This window comes from Desmodus rotundus, chromosome 5 (genome assembly GCF_022682495.2).
Source record: "Desmodus rotundus isolate HL8 chromosome 5, HLdesRot8A.1, whole genome shotgun sequence".
Classification (NCBI taxonomy): Eukaryota; Metazoa; Chordata; class Mammalia; order Chiroptera; family Phyllostomidae; genus Desmodus; species Desmodus rotundus.
In genome coordinates, this window is record NC_071391.1 from 65,025,623 (window position 1) to 65,039,723 (window position 14,101).

General features: G+C 41.2%; 1 protein-coding gene across 1 annotated transcript in view; it reads left to right on the top strand.

Moving 5' to 3' along the window:
- Window positions 1-299: 299 nt before the first annotated feature.
- The window catches only part of TMEM123 (transmembrane protein 123), a 41,727-nt gene continuing 27,925 nt past the window's right edge, over window positions 300-14,101 (top strand). Inside the window, exon 1 of the mRNA XM_024574594.3 lies at window positions 300-640. Coding sequence (XP_024430362.2) covers window positions 541-640 — 100 coding nt within the window. The 5' untranslated portion in view covers window positions 300-540. The remainder of the gene's footprint in view (window positions 641-14,101) is intronic.

Below are 14,101 nucleotides of genomic sequence, written 5' to 3' on the forward strand. Positions count from 1 at the left end.
GCTCTGCGGCCCTCGCCTGCAAATTTTCCCTCTCAGCTGCACCCACCGCAGTGCCCTACCCGAAAGCTACGCTTCAAAGACATCCTTCCGGGCCCAGCGAAGCCTGGTGTGCCCAGCATCCGGAGAGGCAGTGGTGCTAGCTTTTATCGGAGAGAACAAAACTTGCCATTTCCGACAAGAAAGGAAACTTGCTCGAGCGTTCCCGGCTCTGGGGCGCGCATCAGAGGGGGACGCTGGGAGCAGAGTCGGGCGCGGAGTCGGGCGCCAACGCTCGCAAACCCCGCCCCCGCGAGCCGGCCCCGCCCCCGCGACTCCCGCAGGGCACCGTCCCACCACCCGGGCTGGGTTCGCTCCTCCGCCGGCACCGGGCCCTGCTCCGGCGCCCTACCGACTCGCTGCGGGGTAGGTGGTGGGAGGGCAGGCGTGCGCGGCGGAGGCGGACGAGGAACGGGCTCGCGTGTGTAGGGGCACCGCTCTAGCTCGCGCCGCTGCCACCTCGCCTGAGGACCCACGAGGCCGCCGCGTCCTCCCTCGAGAACAATGGGGCTCGGCACGCGAGGTAGCTGGGCCCTGCTCTTCGTGGGGGCGCTGCTGGTGCTGGCGCTGCTGAAGGTCGCGGTGGAAGGCGGAGACTCGGCGGGTAAGCGGCTGCGGGGGGCGCCAGGCCGCGTGTGCAGAGGAGGCGCGCTGCCCAGCGGGAGTTTCCAAGTTGGGATCTGGTTATGGGGAAAAGTTCTGCGTGTCTTCCGCCGAACGCGCGGGTCCAGGCTGCAGGTGACTGGACAGGGCTAGGGGAAACTGAGGCTCCGGCCGGCCTCGCACTTGCCCCGGAGCCGCCTGCTGGACGGATTGTCGGGTCCATCCCTTCGGTTTTTCTGCGAACCCAGGTCGCAAGCCTGGAGGGGTGCGTGTAACCTGTTGAGTTACCCGAAGGACGGACCTTCAGCGAAGGGCTCAAGTTAATTGTACCAGCCTTCCCCTGGTGTTACGTTAGTTGTTCCAACCTTTCCCTTTATCTAGTGCTTTCTTTTGTACTCAAGAGTAGGTGGGCTGGAAACATGTCTACCGGTTCCTGCGGAAACATGTCTACCAGGTCGTTGGGGAACTTTTCAGGAGTCTCCCTGGCGTTTTATCGTTTAATTGTGTCGTATCGAACAAATGATTTCTAGTCTCATGACCCCACACCTTTCAAGTTAAGACTTTGGGGCTAATGTGGCGGGTTGGGAGCTTTTGGGAAGCGCAGCCTGCCCTCCCGGGCGCCGGTGAGGCTTCTGCCGGGTGGGAAGGGCGCCTCCTGCCCCTCGTGTGCCAAAAACCAGCGGAGGCGCGCATCAGTGCATCAACTGTGCGGCCTTAGCATCACTGCTGAGGGTAGTCAGGACCCCATGACGTCGTCAGCGAGGGCAGAACTTTTCTTGCGGAAACGGGCTTACCCTTTAGGCCTTTTCCCTTTGGGGACTTTAAAACGCCCTATTTGGAAAAGGCCAGAAAACTGGGATTTGCTGTGTAAATTACATTTTATTTGTAAACTACTATAGAAGTCAGGATAATGGTCAGTAAACTAAAATAAGTTGTTTTAAAGGAGTCAGGTTTTTCATGGATTTAAATTCTATCCACCTACTGTATATTTAGCCTGACATTAGTTTATCTAGATAAAAGAGGACAGCTTGCAAAACCAGACGGTTCAAACACAACACCTGCTTTTGCTAGAGTAATCTGAGGGAGGCAATAACAACTTTTGTTTGTTTTGCCAATTTTTTTTTGTTTGCCGATTTTTTTGTTTGCTTTGTTGCATTGTGCATGTGACAAACTGGCTTTGTGGATCTAAGTTTGAGATCATTTAAGAAAACGATCAGTAAGTCATGTTCATCACATTTTCAATATTATGACATGTTTTATTGTAAAATTGAACAATCTGGAATGAAACAGTATATCTTGGTGCTAATTTTATACCAATAATTTTGTATTTGTTATTTTGTGAGAGCAATCTTCTTTGTTTCCCTAATGAATTGCTGATTAAAGAAACAGTGTCCTTGCTCTTTTTCTTTGCCTTCATAACAGATTTTTTTGCCCTATTTTAACATTTGCTGCTTGTTCTGTTTATTACTCAATGTCTCACAAGAGGTTAGTGCTACTTGGAAAACTTGGAATGAGTGCTGAACCATACGAAAGCCTTTTTCATGAACTAGTATAACCAACATAAACTGGAATCCATTTTTTACTGACAATAATGTTACCTTGAAACTAAAGAAAGGCTCTATAGAGGATATCTCAAAAGAGAAATAAATGTTCTAGTCTTCATATACATCGTGTAATCTGATAAAGTGTCATTGTGAAATACAGTGATAAAGCTAATTTGTACTAGACATTTTTTTTACGTACTTCACACTATGCTAATTGGGGTCCATACCACATCCCATGGAATCCTCACAGTATTATCCCCATTTTGTAGATAAAACTGAGGCTTAGAAATTACCTAACTTATTCTGTCTTGTTTGTCATACATGTTTGTCCTCAGAGACTGGAATCCAAACTCTCAGTTAACCATTTTGCCACAGTAGGTGATATTGGCTTACCAAGGTGATAATGCTTAAATCTGCAATACAGCCCAGAATATAAAAAACATTATATTCTGGGAGAATATAATGGGAGAGGATAAAAAACATTACTGAAATTCTTCTTTTAAAATATCCTTCGTAGTCTTTTGCATAGCTTCGTAAATATCCTGAGTTGAGGGGTGGGGGAGAGGATGAGCAAGTTAGCAAACAGGACAGATTGTGGTAGTGCAAGAGAAACATTAAGGGAAGGGAGAAGGGAGAGGCTATTACTAGGAGTCTTGGTGGCAAGTGACAGAAACCCACCCTGAGCAACCTTCGGGGAAAGAAGGGGGTTCGTGACTCTTTAATGGAAAATCCAAGGAGTTCAAATAGGTTGTCAGGAGGAGATGGCCACTTCCAGCTCTTTTGATTACATGTATCAGTTCTCAGGCAAGCCATAGTTGAACTGTTCTCAGACTGGTGGGGAGTGGGGCCTGGGGAGAACATGGCATTTCAGATAACAGGGACTTTCTAAAGTGAGTCGCAGGCTTCAAAGGCCACCCTAATGTGTACCAAATTAGGAGATGAAATAAATCCATAGTGAGTCCATGCCATTTCATGAATTTAACTTTTTGTTTGTTGGTTTTGTGTTTATTTTTTTGTCCATTCAGTGCATCATTCAGTTGAATATTTGGTCCTTCTGTCAGGTAAAGCTTCAAACTTCTTGTACTTAGGATTGTCTCTTAGGTACAAAAACAGTGCCTGCCCACAGCAAATACTTCATGTGTGTTTATTGAAAAAAAGGAGAAAAATTAGTAAAGCTGGAGAGATTCTGTCTTCTTTCTCAAGCAAAAAATAAAAAATAGCTTGCCAGGAAATCATCCCTCATAAGAGTGACAATAGCTGGGAGACAGATATGGGAGATTCTTGCAGTAGTCCAGACCAAAGATGATGGCATGTGATGGTGGAGACTGAGTGGATGAATTCTACATCTATTCAGGGGTTGGAACTGAAGTCACTTGCTGATGGATTGGATGTTGGAGTGAGGAAGAAGGAGGCATCAAAGGATGACATCTTGGTTTGGGAGTTGAACAACTGGTAGTGCACGAACTGGAAAGACTGGGAGAGAACAGGTTTATAGTGGAAAATCAACAGTTTCATTTCAGCATTCACATGCACAGGCTTTGGAATTAAACAGCCTGGTCCAAATCCAGACTCTGCCACTCACTAGCTGGGTGGCCTTCTCTGGGCCTCAGTTCCTGTCACTGCAAAACAATATTCCTGTCTCAGAATTGTTGGGAGCGTTAGATGAGCTAATGCAAGTTACATGCTCCCCGGGAGGCTTGGCATGTTCTAAGCTTTTCATAACATTGGTATTTGTTTGATACCTACCGCTATATACATCTGTATAGTCTACTGACCTTGATCTTTTTCGAGTTTAACCTTCACGCCAGATCTTTTTCTGGATTATGGTTCCATCAAGAGGAATAAATTTGCACTTGCAATAAAGATCCTTCAAACTTGTTATTGCTTACCTTTTTTGTACTCTGAGGGGTTTTCTTTGAGGGATGCTGTCTTTGTGAAAAATAACACAGTAATGCGCTTGCTCTCTTCCTATGTGGTATATATATTTAATTTTTCCATTACACAAAGACACAAGATGAATAAACCAACAGAAAAAGTTGCTTACCTGGGACATAGAATCCCCTAAACCTTTTCCAAATCTTTAAGGTGCTAATTAAAAATTAAGAGTCATACTGAGAAGGCTTCCAATTAAAAGTGAATCTGTCTTCTCTACATTGTATAAAGTTCCAATGTTGGTAACTTCATACAATGTAGAGAATGTTGGTGGTACAAGACCTGGGGGCACCCATGAATAGAAAGGGCGCCTCCCATGATGCCCACTCCACTCAGAACAGCAGGGGTGTAGTAGCAGAAATCAGTTTCTCTCTTACCAGTCACTGTGTGGTCATGTGGATGAATGAACTTTGGCAAAGCTATTACACAAGTAGCCAGTGGCTTGCACATAGTAAGTACTTTGTAATTGTTTGTTACATAAGCTATATGTTTTCTTCATGAAAAACCGATAATACAGTTCCAGATTTACTGACATATGTTTCATTGCAACAATGGCAAGAGTAGACATTAGAACTTCTTGTGGAATAACCTACCCTCCCCACACCACCACCACAATATATTACCAGTGTTCTTAGTTGAATATTAAGTGCCCATTAATCACAGGCTATTTATTTTATAGCATCTCCAGGATGGAAATTTTCCACACTTCTGAAAAGCTCCACTACTAAGTCAACAGATGAGTTTAGAAAGGTTCAAGAAATGGATTTTCATCTGTCTAGAAGACATAAAGAACTGTCAGCCAGGGAGGTACATACATGAAGTCTGGTATACTGACCTGTTTCAACCACCATTTATTCATGAATCCCTGCAGCCTACCTCAAGGGCTGCCCTTCGTAGGCATCAATCACTGATAGTCCACTAGATGAATAGTCTGTCTCAGTCTAGCAAAGATGTGAATAAATTCTAAAACCAAAAGCATATTAGAATTTCATACTGTGTGGGTTTATTGATTTTGGAGAGAGAAAGAGATGGACGGATAGACAACCGTGGCATATCAGGATGATGCGCTGACCAACGGAGCTACCCAGCCAGGGCCATACTGTGTTTTGAGGAACATTTTTAGTTGTGAGGGTTTTGCACTCCGCTTGCAGATGTGAGTACGCAAGTCTGCTTGTTGTGCTAGTGAAACAAGTCACTTCAAGCTGGTCAGCCAGGGCAGCCTTAATTTGTCTTGATAGACTCCAAGTAGACCCTGCTTACATTTCAACCATCGAACTTCAGCACTGCCCTCCCCCACCCACCCGCCACCCGACGCCACGTACACATCTTGCTTCCCTATAGGAACATTATCGATACATTTTCCCTGTGCTTTCAGTTTGGGAGAAATGGATTTCTTCCTTGGAATTCTGAGTCCACTAACATGGAAAGATAGATGTAGGAACCAGGTTGATGTCATAAATATCAGCAGTAAACCATCCGGGTGTGTTCATTATAAGCAATATTTAGGTTATCTTTTTATTATCCTTGTTCTTCAGAGGTGACTGAGGTAGAAACTTGGGAAAAAGTACACAGATCCTATCACTAGACCCATTTTCTCTAGCTTTAGTAACAAATATTCATTGAGTGTGTCTAATACGCTGCCGTGTTCTAGATGCTAAGATCCAAAATGGACCAAGCCCTGGCTTCTTGGAGGGGTGGTTTTGTTTTTGTTTTTATTTGTTTGTTTGTTTTGGGGGGGAGATGTTTTGTTTTCATTGTGGGAAAATATCTATAACAATATTTATGATGTGAGCCATTTTTAAGTACACAATTCACTGGCATTAGGTACATTCACATTGTTGTGCAACTTCGTAGAGTTTTTATTCTCATGGGTCCCATGTAGTTCATATTCTCAGTTCACCTCTGTGCTTTTCATTATCTATGCCTTTTTCATGCTGGTTCCTGGCTGAACATAGTCAGGATATACTTTTATTTTAGCTTCAGTAATTCTACAGAGAAATTTTTATTGAGGGGGGAAGACTGGATAGATTACCCCAAAATGTAATAATGATTATTGTTGGGCAGTTGTGGGAGGGTTTTCTTAAAATATTTTATCAAATTCTTAGGTGTCTTTTCCTATTGACCCTTATTAACTCTAATTCTGTACTGCTGAACGTCCTGAAACTGTGGTGTGGCCTTAACTTTAAAAAACTTGCCCTGGCTGGTGTGGCTCAGTGGATTGAGCACCGGCCTACGAACCAAAGGTTCATCAGTTCAATTCCCAGTTAGGGCACGTGCCTGGGTTGCAGGCCAGGTCTCCAGTAGGGGACGTGCTAGAGGCAACCACACATTGATGTTTCCCTCTCCTTCTCCCTCTCTTAAAAATAAAATAAATAAAATCTTAAAAAATTTTTTTTTCAACCAAGATATAATATACCAAGGTGTATTGCTGATGTTAACCGTGAACAACGCAATACTTTGAGAACAGCTTCAGAGTCAGTGGGATGATTTCAAATGTCCTTTCTAGCTCAGGGAAGTTTATTGAGGAAAAAAAGAAAGCATTGCCTCAAATTTTTTTTCCAAAGAAACCAGATAATAGTTATTATAATCAATTTTTGTTGTTCAATGTGTAACACTTCCTTGAACTTGCATTCCTCCTATCCTCTTTGAATCTTGAAAACTCTTATGTAACATGTTGAATTTTTATAGGACCTGATGCTTAGTGTTTTCTTTTGTGGTAGCATGGGTGCTTCTAATTGTTGAAACATTGCTTTTTTGAACATACCATTCAGCAATTTGTTTGGTGTTAGTTATTTAGCCCAGTTTATTTGGCACCAATCCCAAAAGGAACATAACATCTTTCTTTGGCAAACTCTTGTATGACGTGTGTTCTACGAAAAAGTGGAGACTGCCAGCAGTGGTACCGCGCTAGGTGCCTATCACTGTTATAGGACTTACCACATTGGATTCAGTAAATATTTTTGCTCTTTTGTTTTTTAGTCTCCATCCAAGTTCCTTGAAAGTGGTATCTATGATTTATTTATCCTACCTCCTAAGAGTATGCCCGGTACATAGATATGCACACATGTTGGTTGAACTGAATTATCGAACAAAATACATATTTTGTAATCGCTGACTTGACTTTATCAAAGAACCACTGTATACATCCTGTAAACATGAGTGGTCCCTGCTCTAATCTTTCCCATTATTATACCTGGGGGGGGGGGGGTTCTTCTTCTTTATAGAGTAAGATAGATACTTGAGGTCAAAGAAATAGGAATTAAGGTTACTTTCCAATTGTAACACTGAATTATGTGCAGCGGTTCTTTTATTTTTCAAATGCCCTAATTGTTATTTGAACACAGCCATACTTTGAACATTCTCTTCTGCAGAGACTTGTTAACGTTTTCAGATTATGGAGAAAATAATTTCCCCCATTTCATGTATAGTTAGAGGGTTTATATTTTAGGGTCTGTGGATGGATGAATTTATTCTTTATGGTGCAAGGAAGACACATGCCCGGATGATTTTTGGTAGCAAGAGTTTGGGGAAGGATACAAGAGTGTGACATGGTTCAGGATGGACAGCAGGTCTCATCAGTAGCCAGAGCAACAGCTCACTATCATTCAGGATTCAGCCTCGATTCCTTAGGTCTTATGCTTCCCCAAAAAGAGGAATTTGAGGGGTTCTTGGTACTACTTCAGTTTGAACCTCCTTCCTTGGGCATTATTTGCACCAAACCAGTTTCAAAGTAGTTGATCTCTGTTAATGTTCCATCTGTACTTGATTGCCTTTGGTTTGGTAACCCATTCTTGGTTCAGTCACTTGGGTTACTCTGGTAGGGTTGGTGTTCTCCATAGACATGGCAGGACCTAGCAAATTCGAGCAGATGAACGTGAATTGGGCGTATTTTCTGCAGAAGAGAGGGTGGAAATTTAGGAACGACTTACTTGGATAATTCTGTATTCCAATTTTTGCCCCCAATGGAAACACTAAAAGTCCTACTTAAATGGAAAGAATTCATCAGGTGTATAATTCCATATTCCATACTACCTTTTTCTACTTATTATGGGAAAATCTTCTTATTTGGAGTGAATGAAAGAAATATTCAGTGGAAACTTCCTGCTAGGTTGTAGGCTGCTATTACGCAAGATCCATCTGGCCTGACAGGTTGTTTTAGGTGTCGATGGTGATAGATGCAGACGGACGGACATATAGATACTGATATTTATTTTTAACTAGAGATTTTATGTAGGAAAGAATTTCCCTAACTACTATGAAGAACTTGTTTGTACTTAAAACTGCTTAAACTCCTCAAAGATTTTATTGTACTCAACTCATGTTTTTGAAATTGCATGTGAAAACTGTTGGTAATTTTTAACATCATCAGATGTTGTCTCAAGGAATATAGAGTAGGAAAATCATGCAATATTATGTTCACTTTTTAGGGAACAGATGTGTGTTTTGACTGCCTGTTCTGCTAGTCACTGTTTTAAGCACAGGCATCTAGTGGCAAGACAGACAGAAAAGCCCCTGCTCTATAAAGTGTATACTTCCAGGTGGAGAGATACAGACTACAAGGAGAGACACAACTAAAGAAGATGGTTTGGAATTGTGATTTTAAAAAAAATAAACAGGATTTTATATATATATATATATATATATATATATATATATATATATATATATATATATATATACACACACACACACATGAATATAAATGAATGTGGTAGAGAATTACTAGGGAAGGACTCTTTCCAGTTCGAGGTCAGGGAGGACCTCTCTGAGCGGGCGGGGTCCTCCGGGCTGAGGCCTGACCGACAGGAAGGAGCCAGCCCTGTAGATACCAGAGGGGAGAGCATTGCGGGCAAGGAATGATTGGCGCGGGTGCTCTGAAACTGAAGCAAGCCTCTGTGTGCAAGGAACACGGGCAGGTGGGGGTCACTGTGGCCGGCATGCGGGGGTGGAGCTGTACTGCAGTTATTTTATTACATCTAGGAAATTAAGCAGAAAATATTGTAAGAAATTACAATATTTAAGACACAAGATTTATATTTTGAGACATCAGAAACATAGTAAAACAGGCTCCAGAAGAGAAGGCTGGAAATACGGATTTTGGTAATTTCACTGACTTCTCTAGGTCCTTTCTTTCTTTATTGGGGGGCACGTGGCTCTGAAAACATTAAAATGCTATAGTGATGCTAAGCCACTGTGCTCCTGTGTACTCTGCATGTCCAAGACACCAAGTGTAACAATAAAATAGAACTGTCCTGGTGTTTTCGTCCCTGAAATATTCTTCTGTCCTACAGTTGCAATTAGGAGCCCAAGGAAATGTTCCCAATTCAGACCAGAAACTGCTGCTCTACTTTATTATGGTATGAACTATAAAAGAGAGCATTTACTGTCTTAGATCATTCTAAGGGTTAGAGTTATGGGGCTGAGTAACTAACCAGCCTGTTGAATAAGTTCAGGGAAAATCCAGGGAACTGTGAATGTTGGTTTGGTTTGTGGGGGTGGGTGGGGAGAGGAGGTGTGGTGAACTGGGTTAGGAGAGGTAAACAGTGGAGGAAGCACATGAATTGAGAAAACATGCAAAATTCCAGAAACACTGAAAAGTACAAAACAAAAATAAGAGAAAAAATGAAAGTTTGAGGCATTTTTAAATATATATTTTTTCAAAAGCACAAAAAACAAAAGATGATATAGAAGATGAAACAGCTGCTGCCCCCACCTCCCTCCCAAAAAGTAGTCCTAGGGCAGAAAAGCCAACTCCGACTCCTGGTTTCTCTTGTCTTTCAAAAAAGCCTGTGAAGGGCCCGGCACATGTTGGATGCACAGTAGGTCCTTGTCGACTCTGGATTCTAGCTTGAAAAGGAGAATGGACTCAACTGGGTATGAATACATGGCACTTCTTTTTGTATCTTTTCCATTTAATACTCCCTTTTCACAGAAAGTTGTGGACTCTCATGACTTCTTTCCGACTAAAATACAACCCGTCACGTTGAGTGATGCATAAAGATTTCTCAAGAGTAACTTTCCCACATGTATCAAGTTCTTCAATAGAGACTTTGTCTGATTAGTGATTAGAGTTAAGCCGTAATTGATATCAGATGTTAACATTTTGTCTCTTCTTTTTTTTGCTTGTCTTTTTTTCTTAATGTGTAGTTTTGCTTAAAATTTATTATATAAGTAATGCATATACATCATAAAAGTGTCTAAATGGTATGTACGTGAAAATATAAAATACACAATGCCAGTCTTCCTTTCTCCATTGAGCCCCACCAGTCCTTTTTCCAAATGTACTTCAGCAGGCAAAAGCCGGATTCCTTATTTCCACCCAGAGATGTGCTGTTGTATTTCTTATCTCACCTCGTGGGACAGCCATTCTTACAATGTCTTAAGCCAAAAATGGTTACCAGTTTCACATGCACCCTTCCAAAATATAATTTACGCGTAATCCATATATAGTATGTGTGCTTTCTATTTACATAAATGGGTAATGCTAAGCACTGTTCTGTACCCGATTGGTCTCGCACTTCACCCTTCCTAATGGCTGCATGGTATTCCATGGGACAGAGGCAGCTTCACCCACTCACCCGGTTAGTTCCCTATTGATGGACATGGACGTTATTTGCAGTCTTTGCTATTTCAGGCAGTTCTACCGTGAGCATCCTTCCTGGTCCGTCTTCTGCAAGGGCACCTGTGGTGCTCTTTTCTAGTGGTGGAACTGCTAAGTCAGTGGTGTATGTATTTTAACTGGTGATATACTGCTAAATTTTCTTCCAAGATTATACCAGTTTACTCCCACTAGAAGTACTAAAGGCGCCCGTTTCCTATAGTCTCAACAGCACTGGGTAATACCAAACATTTTAATATTTGCCAATTTGAGATGCGATTTAAAAAGTCTCATGAAGAGTTACATTCCTTTAAATGACTTAATGTGAGAATATTTTCACATTGATTGGGGGGCTCTTTTTTAAAACAGCTTCAGTGAGATACAGTTCATATACACACAATTCACTCCTTTCAGCTGTGCAGTTCAGTGGCTCTTGGTATATTCACAGATATGTGCGACCACAGTCGATTGTAGGACATTGCATTACCTCAGAAAGAACCCTAGTAGCCTTTACCTGTCATCCTCTTGCTCCCCGCCCCACCACACCAGCCAGCCGAAACAGCACGGAGCTATTTTCTGTGTCTTTACATTCCCTTATGTGGACTTTCTTATGAATGGAGTCATGTAGTATGTTTTTCGTGTGTGTGACTGGCTTCTTTGACTTAGCATAATATCTTCAAGGTTCACCCAAGTTGTGGTTTGTATCTGTACTTCATTCCCTTTTATGGCTCAATAATATTCCAATGTGTGTATGTATTGGGTTGGTCAAAAAGTCGGTTTAGTTTTTTCCATGAAATAAAAACACATTTTTCATTTTCACCAATAATTTTATTGGTTTGGATATTTTGAGTATGTTGGCAGTCTCCCGCTATTGGCTTCTAGTGGGTAGAGGCCAGGGGTGCTGCTAAAACTTCCTCCAATGCATAAGACAGCCCCACAGCAAAAGAATTATTTGGCCCAAATGTCAATGGTACTAAGAAACTTTGCAAACCACTTTTGACACGTTCAGTCAGTCACAGCACCTTCTCCATATACTGCACGAGTCTCTTTTTGCATTTCAGTTGCGTTTTTACCTTTCTTGAAATAATAAAGTATAATATGCCAAGAAATGTTGAGTGTTTTCTTCTATCTTCAGTATTAAAATGGCTGTGCAAAAATTTACCAGTTTTGATAAGTTTTTTAAAAATGCATGCTGATAATGACAGCTGTCACAATAAAATCTACCAAAATTGTTTTGAATGAAGTTAAAGAGAACTAAGCACTATTAGAGCCATCATAGGGAAAAACTAAGCAAACTTTTTGGACAACCCTGTACTACATTTTGGTTGTCCATTCATCATTGAAGAACACTGGGGTTGCTTCCACCTCTTGGCTATTATAAATGATGCTGCTGTAAACATTTATTTGGACGTAGTTTTCATTTTTCTTGGGCATATACCTGGGAGTGTAATGGCTGGCTCATACATAACTGTTTAATGAACTGCTGCAGACTGTTGGCTACAGTTTTACATTCCTACAAGCAAGTATGAGTATTCTGATTTCTCCACATCCTCACCAACATTTGTTATCATGTAACTTTTTTATTCTAGCCGTCCTAGTGGGCGTGAACCAGTATCTCATTGTGGTTTTGATTTGCATTTCTTTGATGACAGAAATCAAAGACGTTGAGCAGAAAGAAAGATGTTGAGCATCTTTTCATGTGCTTGTTGGTTATTTGTATCTCTTCTTGTGAGAAATGTCTGTTCACATCCCTTACTCCTTTATTAATTACCATATTTTGCCATGTATAAATGCACAGCCACGTTTTTGGCCCAAACTTGCAGGGAAAAAAATCTTTCCCTTTAATATTTTAATTCAGTATTTTATTTATTTATATTTAGGAACAAAACCAATTATATTCCAGAATATTATTTTGCATATGGATATCATTATTGCTTTCCAGAGTTACACTTTTAATGCATAAGCATAAATAAAAGAATTAAAAACATTTATATGGATACAGAATTAGTACTACCCATGTACAATATGCATCCTTATTTTTCCTTCAAAAATTTGGGCCAAAAAGTGTGCATTATATGTGGCAAAATACAGGGTAGGTTGTCATTTTGTTAGCTTGTCTGTGTCGTTACTCATTTCTTTTCTGATTATAAATACTTATATATAGTTTTATGGAAATTTTGGAAACCACAGCAAAGCACTTTTTATGTTTTTATTTTTTTATTTAGTCTTTTTTATATTTCTTTCCATTACCATTAAGTCCCCTTATACACTCCTCCCCCCACCAATCACCACACTGTTACAGCAAAACATTTTTTAAAGATTTTATTTATTTATTTATTTTTAGAGAGGTGGGAAGGGAGGAAGAGAAGCATTGATATGCAAGAAATACATCCACCTGTTGCCTCTCTCACACCCCCAGCTGGGGCCCTGGCCTGCAACCCAGGCATGTGCCCTGACTGGGAATTGAACCAGCAGTCTTTTGGTTTGCAGACCTGTGCTCAGTCCACTGAGCCACACTTGCCAGGTCAAGCATTTTTTAATTATTATTCAGATTACTTTCACCAAGTATTTTTAAGGTTTTTTTAAAATCTCAAACATAATTACATAGGTACAGTTTCTTAAAATGAGAATTAGCCCACTCTTACAAAACATTGTCATTATGGGTACATCTTATGACAGGAAATAGCTAGTTGAAAAATGACAATTTTAATATATTACCTGACTGTTCAGTTAGAACTGGTTGGACTACTTTTTTCTTTTTTTTTTTTACTTCACGGTGAATTTGATTCCCTAGTTCTGGTACTTGCCCCCCAGTATGTGTGCTTTGTTGTATTTGGGGGAAGATACTAAGGGGAAAATAATTGCATTGCTATTAAGTGAACCCGGGCCAGTTACTGAACCTCTCTGTGCCTCAGTTTCCTCTGTAAAATTGAGCTGGTGAAATACAGCTACCTCACAGGATTGGTGAGATACATGTAAAGCAGCTGGCATTAAAATTAAATGTGTTTCTCATTGTTCTCCATCCACGGTGACCCTGTTTTTGATCCCTCCTGCGAAGCTCTCTGCTACAGGGCTTTATACACAGGCCTGCCTGTTTTCTTGTGCTTCACTGTATTGCACTTCACTGATGTTGCTTTTTTTAAAAAATTGAAAGCAAGTCCTCCACCAGCAAAAAGATAACGAATTGTTCTATTGCAGTGTTCTGGAACCGAATCTTCAAGGTAGGACGGCTGTGCTGTTCTCACTCCCTGAAGAGCTGTTCCCTCCTATCCATGCCTTTCCCTTGTTAGCACCCATTTAGCCTGTAGGTCTCTGCTCTAGCTCTGCTTCCTTGGGGGGGCAGTTCTTGACCTCTAGTTACAGGCCTTCGGAAGACCGTACCTGTTTG